Below are 16,311 nucleotides of genomic sequence, written 5' to 3'. Positions count from 1 at the left end.
CTTATCCTATTGAGTGCTAATATAAAATTGCATTGTATGTTATTGTTGACTAAAACTTTCTTTGTTCTCTTCTCCAAAGCGCTTCATTTGATTCAACGGTCCGACTGTGGGATGTCGAGAGAGGTGTTTGCATTCACACGTTAACCAAACATCAAGAACCTGTCTATAGTGTAGCTTTTAGTCCTGATGGCAAATATTTGGCTAGTGGTTCATTTGACAAATGTGTGCATATATGGAACACTCAGGTAAGTAAATGTTTTTGTTGGTTTTTATATTAATATTATAATTATTCCTGGGAAAAGTATAAATATGACCCACAAGATGTATATAAACTGAGTGCAATTCCTTGAAATCCAATTTTCGTTATTAAATGATTTTATTTATAGGTCCATAAGGTAACCTTGTTGCCTCTAGCCGCTAAGTCAGGCAATGTAAGGAATATATTGTAAAGCATTAGGGTGCGTCATTGTTTTCTAAACACATACATACTTATTAACCCTTAATAGGGCACACATGAGGTGGGCGGCAGCATTGTAACGTGGCTGTGTAATGCAAAAGCCAGTTTTTTTTTGTCTTCTGCTTGGGTTGACCCTAGAATAACGTGGCTTCATAAGAAATGCAGGATACAGTATAAATGTATAATGCCATCTAGTGGTTAAAGTGAAAATCACACCTGTTCAAAAGCCAAGTGTATTACTGAAAGAAAAATACAGGTCACACCCTGTATCCGTGGAGATAGGTTCCAAGTCCCCAGCGGATAGTAGTGAACGCTATGTAAATAGGCACAACAGGACATTAACATTAATGACTAATAATAAAATAGAACAGTTATATCAAACGATATGTGAATGGGGTCTCTCTCTCTCTCTAAAATACTTTTTGTTCTGTATTGACCCTTTTTTGTCCTTCTTCTTGTGATGATGACACATTGCCTACATGATAAGAAATCAGGTGAATAACGTAGGTGTTGTGAGTAGTGTTAAGCGACTGTCGACCTTCTGACGATACGGCTACTAAGAGACTAATGACTGGGTGCGTATACATCGTGGATACGCATAACAAAGGGATGATTAACGTCCCATGTAGGACCATACTGTTACTCAGAACAGCGCACAAGATAAATTATAAATGTTAATGTGTTTCAGGAATTTTACATTTCATTATTTTTTATTTTTTTTTTGAGCGGTCAACTGTAGTTAAGGGAAAGTGTGACAACAGAAACTACAGATACTCCGGCTTTACTGTGTTATTTACGAATGGTTTACTGTGGATATTACTGAACTTGCTCATAATACTTTCTTATTTCTGCAGATACAATTTTTTTGTAGTAAAGTAACATACCGTATATACTCAAGTATAAGCCGATTTTTTCGGCTTATGCTCGAGTCAAGGTCAACTTACATTGCCATAATACAGACCTGTTGGGGGCTGGCCGCAAGCTTTTACTTACATTTTTAGCAGCTCAGGTCAGCTCCCTGTCAGCTCCGTGCAGCTCCCCTGTTCAGCTCCCAGTGTAAGTCTTGCGACACCCGCGGCAACGCTTCACGCGGCACGCAGACCGCGAGATTTACACTGTGGAGTTGAACAGGGGAGCTGACCGGAGCTGCTACAAAGGTAAGTAAGAGCTCGCTCTGCCCCCCCCCCCACCCCCCCCATTGCACAGTCCATCCACTGGACCACCAGGGAATGTTACAGCCCCCGTACCTGGCCAGGCAACAAGCAGGGAGGGGGGACAAAAAAAATATTTAAATAAATATTTAAATAATTAAAATAATAATATTAAAAAAATATTAAAATTGTTATATTAATATAATATTAAAAAAATTTAAATAATAAAAATGCCCTCCCCCCACCCAGTTTACACACACACACACACACACACACACACACACACTCTGCATTCACACAAACACACACTGCATTATATACACAGTGTGTGTGTATATAATGCAGAGTGTGTGTTTGTATGAGTGTGTGTGTATATATTGCAGAGTTTGTGTGTATATATAATGCAGAGTGTGTGTGTGTGTATATAATGCACACACTCTGCATTATATACACACACACTCATACACACAGAGGCGGCTCTCTAATTAGGCGATTTAGGCGGCCGCCTAAGGCCTCGCGCTTGCTGGGGCCTCGCGGCCGCCTAAATCGCCTCAGGGCAGACTGAACTGTCGTGTCCTCGGTCCATGACCGAGGATCCGACAGTGAGAGGGGGCCCGGCGGCTTGCCCAGTATGCCACCGGGTGGCCCCTCCACATGGTCTGCCCACAGGGAGAGCCAGCCTCTGATCTGCAGCTCCGCCGAGTGCAGAGCTGCAGATCACATAATGTGGTTCCCGCGGGCTTACAGAGTGTTGCCGCGGGTTACCACGGCAACGCTCTGACAGGCTCTCGCAAGAACAAGGTCTGCAGCTCTCGCGGAGCTGCAGACTGAACAGTCATCCCACCGGACCACCAGGGACTGCTGCCACTGGACCACCAGGGAATTTCAACCACTGGACCACCAGGTAATTATATTATAAAAAAAGGTATTTTAGTGTGTGGAGGCTTGTCACAGCCTCCACACACACTGTGCCTAAAAATGCCCACCCACCCTCACTGCCCCAAAACTACCCACCCACCCTCACTGCCCACCCTCACTGCCCCAAAACTACCCACCCTCACTGCCCACCCTCACTGCCCCAAAACTACCCACCCACCCTCACTGCCCACCCTCACTTCCCCAAAACTACCCACCCACCCTCACTGCCCCAAAACTACCCACCCTCACTGCCCCAAAACTACCCACCCACCCTCACTGCCCACCCTCACTGCCCCAAAACTACCCACCCACCCTCACTGCCCACCCTCACTGCCCCAAAACTACCCACCCACCCTCACTGCCCTAAAACTACCCACCCTCACTGCCCCAAAACTGCCCACCCACCCTCACTGCCCCAACAATGCCCACCCACCCTCACTGCCCCAAAACTGCCCACCCTCACTGCCCCAACAATGCCCACCCTCACTGCCCCAAAACTGCCCACCCTAACTGCCCCAAAACTGCCCACCCTAACTGCCCCAAAATTGCCCACCCACTCTCACTGCCCCAAAACTGCACACCCTCACTGCCCCAACAATGCCCACCCACCCTCACTGCCCCAACAATGCCCACCCACCCTCACTGCCCCCAAAACTGCCCACCCTCCCTCACTGCCCCCACAACTGCCCACCCTCCCTCACTGCCCCCACAACTGCCCACCCTCCCTCACTGCCCCCAAAACTGCCCACCCCCCTCACTGCCCCCAAAACTGCCCACCCTCCCTCACTGCCCCAACACTGCCCACCCACCCTCACTGCCCCAACACTGCCCGCCCACCCTCACTGCCCCAACACTGCCCGCCCACCCTCTCTTCCACAACACTGCCCGCCCACCCTCTCTTCCCTAACACTGCCCGCCCACCCTCACTGACCACCCACATACACTGCCCTGCCCCCACATAACCTGCCTCAAACATGCCCTGCCTCAAACATGCCCTGCCTCAAACATGCCCTGCCTCAAACATGCCCTGCCCCAACATACCCTGCCCCCCACACTGCCCTGCCCCCCACACAGGGCCGGACTGGCCCATCGGGATACCGGGAAATTTCCCGGTGGGCCGCAGCAAGCTGGGGCTGGGCTGACAGCCCTAATGATCAGCATGAAAAAAGCTATTTAATTATTTCCCCTCGGACTGACAGGCTGGCACAGTCCGAGGGGGAAATATTTAAATGACTTAATTATGCTGATTATTAGAATAAGGAGGGAGGAGCTGGGGCTGGTGTGGCTGCCTGGCTGGAGGGAGACCTGTCAGTCTCCCTCCACAATGTAACTACATTTTGGCTGCATGCCCCGCCCCCACGCAGAAGCTCCACCTCCTGAAAGAAGCCCGCCTCCCGTACGTAAGCTCCGCCCCATGCACGTTCCTGACCTGCTGGAAAGCTGCCCACTGGACCACCAGTAAATAACAGAAAACTAAAAGGTAATTACCCTTTCACAGCCCCCTACCCACCATACAGCCTACCAACCATACAGCCCCCCTACCCACCATACAGCACCCCCTACCCATCTCACAGTCCCCTACCCACCATACAGCCCCCCTACCCATCTCACAGCCCCCCTACCCATCTCACAGCCCCCTACCCACAATACAGCCCCCTACCCATCTCACAGTCCCCCTACCCACCATACAGCCCCCTCCCATCTCACAGCCCCCTACCCACCATACAGCCTCCCAACCCACTCACAGCCCCCTACCCACCATACAGCCCCCCTACCCATCTCACAGCCCCCTACCCACAATACAGCCCCCCTACCCATCTCACAGACCCCTACCCACCATACAGCCCCCCCTACCCACCATACAGCTCCCCTACCCATCTCACAGTCCCCCTACCCTACCCACCATACAGCCCCCCTACCCACCATACAGCCCCCCTACCCATATCACAGGCCCCCTACCCACCATACAGCCCCCCTACCCATCTCACAACCCCGACCCATCTCACAGCCCCCTACCCACCATACAGCCCCCCTACCCAACTCACTGCCCCCTACCCACTATACAGCCCCCCACCCATCTCACAGTCCCCCTACCGACTCACAGCCCCCTACCCACCCACCATACAGCCCCCCACCAACTCAGAGCCCTCTACCCATCTCACAGCCCCTAACCACCATACAGCCCCCCCACCCATCTCACAACCCCCTACCCACCACCATACAGCCCTCCCTACCCACCACACAGCCCCCTAACCACCCACAATACAGCCCCCCCTACCCACCATACAGCCCCCCTACCCACCATACAGCCCCCATACCCACTCATAGTCATATATATATATATATAATCTCAATAATATGTAAGGCATATATGTATATGTATGCATGTCTTGCCACCCTAGATGATTGAGTAATAAATACACACATAAAATATAAATATAAATATAAATATATATATATATATTGTGTTTATATGTTACTCAATCATCTAAGGTGGCAACACATAGCTGTACGTAATACATGTGACAATATATGGCGCAGTGACTTATGGGGCTGGCGTAGATTTTTTTCCAGGGCTGCTTTGTATCCCCAGTCCGGCCCTGCCCCCACACTGCCCTGCCCACCACATACACTGCCCCCACACTAACCACCACAGACACTGTCCCCCCACTGACCACTACATACACTGCCCCCCACACTAACCATCACACTGACCACCACAGACACTGTCCCCCACATTGACCACCACAGACACTGTCCCCCACATTGACCGCCACATACCCTGACCCCCACAATGACCACCACATACCCTGACCCCCACATAACCTGCCCCCACACTGACCACCACATAACCTTCCCACACATACCCTGCCACCCACAGTGACCACCACATACCCTGCCCCCCCACGCTGTCCGCCACACACTCTGCCCCCACACAATTTCTCACACAAAATGCCACCCACATGGTCACACACCCTGCCCCCCTACACTGTCATACACACTGCCCCCTCATGCTGTCACACACCCTGCCCTCACTACACTGTGTCCCATACACCTTGCCCTTCCAATCTGTAACACACCCTGTCCCCCCACACTGTCACACACTGCCCCCACACTGTCATCTTCCTCCTCACTGTCACCCACTCACACCCTGCCCCCAAAAGTGTCACATTCCTCCACACTGCTCTCTCACCCTTTCACACACTTGCAACCCATATTGTCAGCCCCCAACACTATGTCATCAATACATACAGTCCCACACACTGCCCCTGCACACACTGTCACCCTTTCCAACACTGCCTCCCACACTCTCACCTACCCACCGTCACAATTCCACACACACATACAGCCACCCCACACACTTCACCCCCCACATGCTGTCATGCCCCCTTCACCTCGCTCACATTAACCTCTCCTAATCTTGTTGCTCTCACCCCCTCCATCCATACCACAATTACTGGCCCTCGCTCTTCTACACTCACCCTATCACACTCATCTTCTCTCATACTGTCACACTCATCCTTTTTCACATTAACCCTTTCACTTGGGCCCAACCATGCCACACTCACCCTGTCACGTAATCATGTCCGGCTCACTTTCCCTTTGCCTTGTCACACTCCCTACTCCAGCCGTTCAACACATAACCCATAACCCTGTCAAACTCACCCTCTCTTTACCCTATCACATTAACTTATCCTAGCCTGTCACTCATCCTGCATAGACATGCCACACTCACCCTGTCACATAACCCTCCCTCATCCTGTCACTCTCACCTCCCCTCGCCCTGACACTTTCTCCTTTAACCGTGCCACAATCACCCCAACAGTGAATACAGAGACTAGCACTCTGTATCCAGCACTGCAAACCTGTCATACATTATAACTACAGCTCATTATACACAAGATGCAACCCCTATATGTTTTTTATTATGAGTGTTAGTTGGGGGCCTCTTGTTTGAGTTTCGCCTAAGGCCTCATAAAGTCTAGAGCCGCCACTGCATACACACACACACACACTGTGCATTATATACACACACTGCATTCATTATATACACACTGCATTCATTATATACACACACTGCATTCACACAAACACACACACTCTGCACTCATTATATATACACACTACACACATACACACACACACTCTGCATACATTATATACACACTACACAAAAACACACACTGCATTCATTATATACACACACTACACAAACACACACACACTCTGCATTCATTATATACATTCATATATATTAGAAATTTACCAGTAGCTGCTGCATTTCCCAGTTTTTTGTGCTAAAATTAGGGGCCTCGGCTTATATTCGGGTCGACTTATACTTGAGTATATACGGTAGTTACTTGAAATTTGTATAATTGAAATGAAGCTATATGTAAAATTGTGTAAAGTAATAAATGTTTTGATTATAAAACAACATATTCAAATAATGTATGAATGTTTTGTACTTTTAGATTGTAAGCTTGCTGGGCAGTGCCCACTTCAACTACTATTCTAGTAGGTCAATCATGTTTTGTTAAAATTAAAGCGACTGCTGAAGTGCTTTATGGGTGAGGAATATCCTAGTTTAATCCCGGTTTATAAAAGTAGTGATTTCTAGTGAATCAGCACTTTTATAAATTAACTACTGAACACCCTCTGGCTACCAGTCAAATAGGCAGAGAGGTTTACAGCTTCCTTCCGCTAGCTCCCCTGAGCTATTGGAAATGTCAGACACGCTCTACTTGAGCGTGCCTGCCTCCTCCTCCCACACAGACCTCAAGCCAGATGTGTGCGCATGCACAAGCTGGTGCACGCTGGATGTGGGCACCAATTCAGAGGCTTCTTTTTAAGAATTCTCTGATTAGTTATTTCCCTGTGAAGACATTGAATGTCTCTCCTGGGAAAAAAAGGAGGGTTATAAGATCTGCAGCCTTTGCTAGCTCTTTTAAGATATACCTCAATGAATGCATGCATGAGGAATTAATGCATGTATTTATTAGGGTACATCTACTAAACAGTGATTTTTTATTTATTTTTATTTATTATGGCCCGTTTGGGCAGTGGAGTGTTACTTTAAGTGTTTGTCTTGTTTACCTGTTGTACAGTGCTACAGAATATGACGGCGCCATATGATTAAAAGTAATTGTAGTGGATTTCAGAGTAACAATAACCCCTAATGTAAATCCAATTCTTGCCTCTGAAATAACACAAACAAGTTTAAATACTATGCACCAGCAGGACAGGCCGACGAGTTCCATTGGTGACTTCTCCTCTTTTACGTTTTGCACCACTTTTTAGAGCAGAACACAGATAAATATCCTCAATGCAGTTAAAAGCAGGAGATTTGCAGCACATCGTTTGGAAAATATTTTATTAGGAGGCAATGTTGTCTGTATAGGCATAAAATAAAGGGAATGATACTGGATATATTAATTCATTTTCCATTTAGTGGATTTTACATGTTTTATGCCAACCCTCTTCATAGTAGGAACTCTATTAAAATCCTTCTATTATTTGTTCTTTTTTTAAAAGTGAACTGTACATTAATTTTTTATATATATATTTTTTGCCAGAATGGATCACTAGTACACAGCTACAGAGGAACAGGAGGGATATTTGAAGTTTGCTGGAATGCCAGAGGTGACAAAGTGGGAGCAAGTGCATCTGATGGATCAGTGAGTATAGCTTAGCATGCGATTCATGCTACATGGCAATATAAATATATTACATGCTTGTAATCTGTGTGAATTGTTACATTGTTAGCACTACAAACACAACTGACAGAGTAAAGATGCTACTTTTTGTCTAATTACATTGGTTTAGAGTGCAAGCTTTCATCACAGCTTAGGTTTATTTTGAGGGTTAATATGCTTGAATTAGAGATGAATACAAAGATTTATGTGTTTTGTAACTGACAGTACATACACATAAAAATATCTATGTGTTCTATAACTGACAGTACGTACACATACAAAGATCTATGTGTTCTATAACTGACAGTACATACACATACAAAGATCTATGTGTTCTATAACTGACAGTACATACACATACAAAGATCTATGTGTTCTATAACTGACAGTACATACACATACAAAGATCTATGTGTTCTATAACTGACAGTACATACACATACAAAGATCTATGTGTTCTATAACTGACAGTACATACACATACAAAGATCTATGTGTTCTATAACTGACAGTACATACACATACAAAGATCTATGTGTTCTATAACTGACAGTACATACACATACAAAGATCTATGTGTTCTATAACTGACAGTACATGCACATACAAAGATCTATGTGTTCTATAACTGACAGTACATACACATACAAAGATCTATGTGTTCTATAACTGACAGTACATACACATACAAAGATCTATGTGTTCTATAACTGACAGTACATACACATACAAAGATCTATGTGTTCTATAACTGACAGTACATACACATACAACGATCTATGTGTTCTATAACTGACAGTACATACACATACAAAGATCTATGTGTTCTATAACTGACAGTACATGCACATACAAAGATCTATGTGTTCTATAACTGACAGTACATACACATACAAAGATCTATGTGTTCTATAACTGACAGTACATACACATACAAAGATCTATGTGTTCTATAACTGACAGTACATGCACATACAAAGATCTATGTGTTCTATAACTGACAGTACATACACATACAAAGATATATGTGTTCTATAACTGACAGTACATACACATACAAAGATCTATGTGTTCTATAACTGACAGTACATGCACATACAAAGATCTATGTGTTCTATAACTGACAGTACGTACACATACAAAGATATATGTGTTCTATAACTGACAGTACGTACACATACAAAGATATATGTGTTCTATAACTGACAGTACGTACACATACAAAGATATATGTGTTCTATAACTGACAGTACATGCACATACAAAGATCCATGTGCTCTATAAATGACAGTACATACAAACAGGGGCGGACTGAGAGCCTTTGGGGCCCCCGGGCAAAATTAGATGCCAGGCCCTTTGAATGCACAAATATATGTGCATTAAATAAATGTTAAAGGATCACTATAGTGTCAGGAAAACAAAGCGGTTTTCCTGACACTATAGTGCCCTAAGGGTGCCCCCACCCTCAGGGTCCCCCTCACGTGGCTAGTCACATCCTCCCTCTCTCTGTTACTAGTCACCCCCTCCCTCACTCTGTCACTAGAGTGAGGGGGTGACTAGTGACAGAGTGAGGGAGGGAGGGGGTGACACAGCGACAGAGGGAGGGATGGGGTGACTAGTGACAGAGGGAGGGGTGGGGTGACTAGTGACAGAGGGAGGGAGGGGTGACTAATGACAGAGGGAGGGGGTAACACAATTACAGAGGGAGGGGGTGACACAATGACAGAGGGAGGGAGGGGGTGACACAGGGAGGGGTGACTAGTGACACAGTGACAGAGGGAGGGTGGGGGTGACACAGGGAGTGATTAGTGACACAGTGACGGAGGGAGGGGTGACTAGTGGCAGTGAGGGAGGTGGTGACACAGTGACGGTTGACTAGTGACAGAGGGAGGGGGTGACTAGTGACAGAGGGAGGGAGGGGTGACAGAGAGAAGGGGTGACTAGTTACAGAGGGAGGGGGTGACTAGTGACAGAGGGAGGGGGTGACACAGTGACAGAGGGAGGGGTGACTAGTGATAGAGGGAGGGGGTGACTTGTGACAGAGGGAGGGAGGGGTGACAGTGACAGAGAGAGGGGGTGACTAGTGACAGAGGGAGGGAGGGCTGACTAGTGACAGAGGGAGGGGGTGACTAGTGAGAGAGGGAATGTGGGGGTGACACAGTGACAGAGGGAGGGGGTGACAGACACATTGACAGAGGGAGGGGGTGACAGTGGGAGGGGGGTGACACATTGACAGAGTGACTAGTGACAGAGGGAGGGTGGTGACAGTGACAAAGAGAGGGTGGTGACAGTGACAGAGGGAGGGGGTGACAGTGACAGAGGGAGGGGGTGACAGTGACAGAGGGTGACAGTGACAAAGGGAGGGGGGTGACAGTGACAGAGGGAGGGGGTGACAGGGGGGTGACAGTGACAGTGGGAGGGGTGACACATTGACAGAGAGAGGGAGGGTGAGTAGTGACACAGTGGGGGGGAGGTAAGGGGGGTAAGTAGACGGGAGGGGTGACTAGTGACAAAGAGAGGGTGGTGACAGTGACAGAGGGAGGGGGAGACAGTGACAGAGGGAGGGGGTGACAGTGACAGAGGGAGGGGGTGACAGTGACAAAGGGAGGGGGTGACAGTGACAAAGGGAGGTGACAGTGACAGAGGGAGGGGGTGACAGTGACAGAGGGAGGGGGTGACAGTGACAGTGGGAGGGGTGACACATTGACAGAGAGAGGGAAGGTGAGTAGTGACACAGTGGGGGGGGAGGTAAGGGGGGTAAGTAGTACCTACCTTTCTTTCTGCTCCCTCTGGTCTCCCTGGCTGCTGATCGGGCTCTGTGTGAGAGGAGAGTACAGGAAGTGAGGTCACTTCCTGGCCCCGCCTCTCCTCATCACACAGAGCCGCATGGGACAGGGAGAAGGAGACCTGGCAGAGAGCTGGTGAAGCTGCCAGGTCTCACGTGAGGGTAAGGGGGGCGAGATTTAAAGAGCGGTAGGTTGCTGGGGCCCTGCGCTGCATCAGGGGCCCCAGCAACCTATTAAAGGAAATTATTTTTTATTTGTTTTTGCCATTCCAGTTGGAGAGAGCTCTGATCTCTGATCTCTCCAGCTGGAGCATGGCTGTGCGGCCGGGCCCCTGGCTGCCTCGGGCCCTCGGTCCATGACCGATGTGCCCGAGTGGTCAGTCCGCCCCTGCATACAAAGATCTATGTGGTCTATAGCGGACAGTACATACACATACAAAGATCTGTGTGTTCTATAACTGACAGTACATACACATACAAAGATCTATGTGTTCTATAACGGTCAGTACTTACACATACAAAGATTTATGCTATGTGTTCTATAGCGGACAGTACACACACACATACAAATCTTTATGTGTTCTTTAACTGTCAGTACATACACATCTCTATTTTACAATGGCTCATACAAACATTTAGGGAAAATAGAATAATAATTCACTGTGAAAATAACAGGTGTTGAAGTTCCTTCCAGATAAAGTAGCATTGAAGTTGTGTGGATGGGCAAAAGTCGCTTCATAAAAGCAAAATGTGTGAAAAATGGCACCTTTGCGACTCACAGTAAAATTGACAATGAAAGCATCAAATATCAAAATTAGGCACTATTATCAACATATACTGCAAATCAAGGGAAAAGTAACTTTTTTACAAACTTAGAGCTTGTTTGTCAAAAATACGTAACAAGTTTATTTGTCCCTCCCACAAACTAAGTTTTACTTCCTAATGACATTCGTTAATTTCACTCCATGCCATCTTAAAATAGTGGGCTTTAACATTGAGGAACGTCCTGTAGTTATATACAATATACAATACAAAGGTGGACACACACAGGCGAGTAGCTAGGTAAAAAGCTGCCCCTAAAATGCCCACTCCCAAAGAGACCTTGATACTTGGAGTTTTACTCTGTCAGCCAAGGCGATATTCAGTTGCCCAGACTGACAGATGAGCTGTATGCAGTGCTCAAAGTGGGCTCTAAACATAGCCCTTTAAATTAATTTAAATAACTTCATACAGAGGGAGACTTTGCGGCCATGCTGCTATCACAAGTAGAGAGCACTCACAGAGCACTATGTACTGTGAGATATGGCAAATTCCTCCTCTGACAACAGCTGAATCCCTTTGAGTAGGGTTATGGTAAGCTTTGGGGTTAGTGTAAGGTAAGGTTAATGCTGGGTTAGGGTCAGGGGTAATTTAGGGTTTGGGTAGGTGTACAGGAAGCATTATTGTCATCATAGGGTTACGGGTAGGGTTGATGTATGGTTTGCTTTAAATACCAAAAATGTACGTGCATCGTAGGCATGTGCTGCATATAACAAGCAGGACTGATACACTCAATAAAACTCAAAATAGATTCATGTATGGGTGCACTTAAAGAGAAACCCTCAAATTACACAACAGACATATAGCACAAATTGTAGGATTTGTTTTGGTTTAAAAAATGGACAGTTGTCTCTGCTCATAAGGGGTTACTATAAGGTAAGTAAGGGAGATAGATTTTTATATATGTTTGTGTATTTTGAGATTAACTCACCTTTTCAGTATTCCCTGTGGACTCACCAGGCTATGAAATGAACATTCGCTCACTAACATTTTGGCAGGATTCTTGGTGTATGTGAAAACAGACACAAATTTTAAACAAATTCATTAATAAAAAAATATTTTAAAAAATTACTATGTGCCTGTGTCCATCACTATTCTGCTTACAATGATTTTTTTATTTTTTTTAATCACGTTTATTTAACCTGATACGTTTCTGAAGTCAAGGGGTAACAAATTGATTCTTTTTAATTAATTTTTTTATGAAAAATAGAAAAGATTAAAACATATTATAGCAATGTCTCATCTTATTACGTATTCCTTAATTGCAATTGTTTTTATTTTTTATTTTCCTTTTGCTAGGTTTGTGTCCTGGACCTGCGAAAATAAGACTAAACTTCAACCAATCTCAAAGGACCAGCAGCAAATGTGCACTGTTTAAAATAGCAGATACTAGTATTGTACGAACTTGACAATGTCAAAGTGTACAAGAAAATCACAACCTCCCTAAATGAAGAAACCGTGGGATGTCCACAACCTTCATGGATCCATTTCAAACAACTTCCACTTAGAGTGGATGTTCACCATACAAGCCTGTTTTGGCCTCCGATGTTGAAGGCTGGTTTGTGTTTCCCAGTGATGTGTAAGAGATTATTATATACATATTTTTCACGGCAAAAAAAACATCCATGCCAAAAGATGATGAGTTCCACCAGATGTAGGTGGAGAAAGATGAAAGAAAAAGAATGCAGAAGGCTTTGTTAAAACCAAAAGGGAATAGAGATGCATACTATTTGTGTCTTTACCTGTTAATTTGGACACTACAAATGGTTTCCCAAAGGACCTACAAACAAAGACCAGTTTTTAATGATAAATCTGTATGACTTTTTGTATTTTCTAGACTACTTTTTTTTGTTTGCTTTTGTTGATTGGTTCAGTGTTTTTCTACCAGCTCAACATAATGGATCGGGGAAGATCACAGAGTAACACAAGGAACTAACCTTGCTTTTAGTTCAGTTTTGTTTTTGTCCACAATTAGTGTTGACGTGCTGGCTAATAACACACTTGAAGAAATGCTTGACTCTTTTCATTGCAGACCTCTTTTTTTCTCCTTCTTCTTCATCTAATCACTACCTTTGCTCCTATCTTGATACGCTTGCAGTAACTTCAGTAACGGATTGACCAATAATGCATCTATTGGCAATGGCCTCTCCTGCACTGAGGATTGTGTCCTCTCCACAAACATACCTGTCACGGTCACCTCTATGATATGGTGTCACATGCTTTTTATAAGAATGCAATGCCGGGAAAGCTTTTTACAAAAAAGAATGATGAACTTTTAAGAGAAAGAACCCACTGTATTTTTGAAAATAAAAAAAACAATATTTTTTATGTTAAAAGCTGAATTCTAAAATGAGAAAAAAAATGCAAATGTTGGGTTTGTCCAAGTCATGCAAAATAAAAAAAAACTTAAAATACAGAGTAAACTAAAGACTCCGTACACATTTTGACTTTGGCTTTTATTATTATTATTATTATTGCCATTTATATAGCGCCAACAGATTCCGTAGCACTTTACAATATTTTGAGAGATGGGGATGTAACAATAAATAGGACAATTACAAGAAAACTTACAGGAACAATAGGTTGAAGAGGACCCTGCTCAAACGAGCTTACATACATTACATATAGGAGTTGGGGTATTAGAAACATTAGGACAGGAAATATCAAGTAGGAGTGAAGCAGAGCTGGAGGAGAGAGCAAAGCACTGTCCCATAGGAGAGAGCAAGAGACAGGTATGTAAGGTAGAGATTACTCTGGGAGGCCATACGCTTTCCTGAAGAGATGGGTTTTAAGGCCCTTCTTAAATGATTGAAGACTAGGGGAGAGTCTGATGGCAGTAGGCAAGCTATTCCATAGAAGAGGAGCCGCCCGCGAGAGGTCCTGCAAGCATGAGTTGGCTGTACGGGTGCGAGCAGCGGTCAGGAGGTGGTCACGGGCAGAGCGGAGGGTACGAGGAGGGGCATACCTATGGATCAGTGAAGAGATATAAGAGGGGCTGGAATTGTTTAGTGCTTTAAATGTATGGGTTAGCACTTCGAATTGACTCCTATAGGATACAGGGAGCCAATGTAAGGACTGGCAGAGGGGTGAGGTGTGAGAGGACCGACTAGAGAGGAAAATCAGTCTAGCTGCAGCGTTCATTACAGACTGTAGTGGGGCAATACGGCTTTTGGGGAGACCAATCAGGAGAGGGTTACAATAATCCATGCGGGAAATTACTAATATTATGTCTAATATCATTATATAAATGCCCTTCTGGGATAAATGACACATAGATCATAAGTCTCCATAATCAATACATCACAATATGAGGTTGTAGTTCATTTTGGGGCATTGATAATTAGGACATGAAAACAGAGGGAGCTTGGTGTTTTAGTGGGATTGGCCAGAAGGCTGAGCAGTACAGTAGTTCAGGCTTGGTCTACTTTTAATTCATTTGTTTTTATGTGTGATTTATAAACAGTTTATCTGTGACTATACATGTAAAATGTTTCAGAACACTCCCTTAAAAATATCTTATATTTGCTTGTACACTTTGGATGAAAGCAATGCTACATAATGCATAGTCCTACTTTGGTAACAGCAATATGGGTGTTTTCTTGAGTGTACACATTCAGAGTGTACACATTTATCTTGGTATTCTTTAGCACAGCCACCCTAGTGATGAAACATGAGTTACTGCAGGGGAAGAATCACTGCTCATTCCCAGTTACAGGAATGATATAGTCGTGATAACTGTTTCATGTATTTGTGAGAACTAATGTTGAGTGGGTCCTCGTGCAAAACATTGTTTGGAACCACTCAAGAATGGCAAATAGGTAGATCCTTAGGTATCGTGAAACTCCCACAATGCTTTGCAAGCTGGGTATCTATTTCCAGCTGGGTATCCATTTTCCCATCCTTGCGGGGTTGTATATGTGAGAAGTGTTTTTTGTGTTTGAATGTAAGCATGTTTTTGTATGGAATATGTATGTAGTGTTGGAGTTAAAATGAAGGTGGGCATTTGTGTATAGTGTTGGTGTTTGAATGTAGGTGTGCATTTGTGTGTAGTATTGGTGTTTGAATGTAGGTGTGCATTTGTGTATAGTATTGGTGTTTGAATGTAGGTGTGCATTTGTGTATAGTATTGGTGTTTGAATGTAGGTGTGCATTTGTGTATAGTGTTGGTGTTTGAATGTAGGTGTGCATTTGTGTGTAGTGTTGGTGTTTGAATGTAGGTGTGCATTTGTGTATAGTTTTGGTGTTTGAATGTAGGTGTGCATTTATGTGTAGTGTTGGTGTTTGAATGTAGGTGTGTATTTGTGTGTGGTGTTGCCATTTGAATCCAGGGATGTTTTGTGTTGGTGTTTGACGGCTGGGATGTATGAACATACATACACACACTATTTCCATATTTTTAGCTACTCTCCTGTTTCCATACATTTTGAGTACAAAAGGATCACTTCCCTGGGTTCCAGTGGGTCTGCTGGTTGAGGCTGTTGGAAGTCT

The 16,311-nt window shown here is 44.8% G+C and overlaps 1 protein-coding gene across 3 annotated transcripts in view; it reads left to right on the top strand.

The window, feature by feature from the left end:
* The window catches only part of TBL1X (transducin beta like 1 X-linked), a 332,695-nt gene extending 318,466 nt beyond the window's left edge, over positions 1 to 14,229 (top strand). For all 3 annotated transcript variants that reach the window (XM_063450157.1, XM_063450158.1, XM_063450156.1), the window contains exons 14-16: positions 80 to 245; positions 8,100 to 8,201; positions 13,123 to 14,229. In XM_063450157.1, the coding sequence (XP_063306227.1) occupies positions 80 to 245; positions 8,100 to 8,201; positions 13,123 to 13,149 (295 nt within the window). In that variant the 3' untranslated portion in view covers positions 13,150 to 14,229. The remainder of the gene's footprint in view (positions 1 to 79; positions 246 to 8,099; positions 8,202 to 13,122) is intronic.
* Positions 14,230 to 16,311: the final 2,082 nt, after the last annotated feature.

This window comes from Pelobates fuscus, chromosome 1, assembly GCF_036172605.1.
Source record: "Pelobates fuscus isolate aPelFus1 chromosome 1, aPelFus1.pri, whole genome shotgun sequence".
Lineage (NCBI taxonomy): Eukaryota > Metazoa > Chordata > Amphibia > Anura > Pelobatidae > Pelobates > Pelobates fuscus.
Note: the sequence above shows the minus strand (reverse complement) of the source record. Positions and strands in the feature narration are given on the sequence as shown.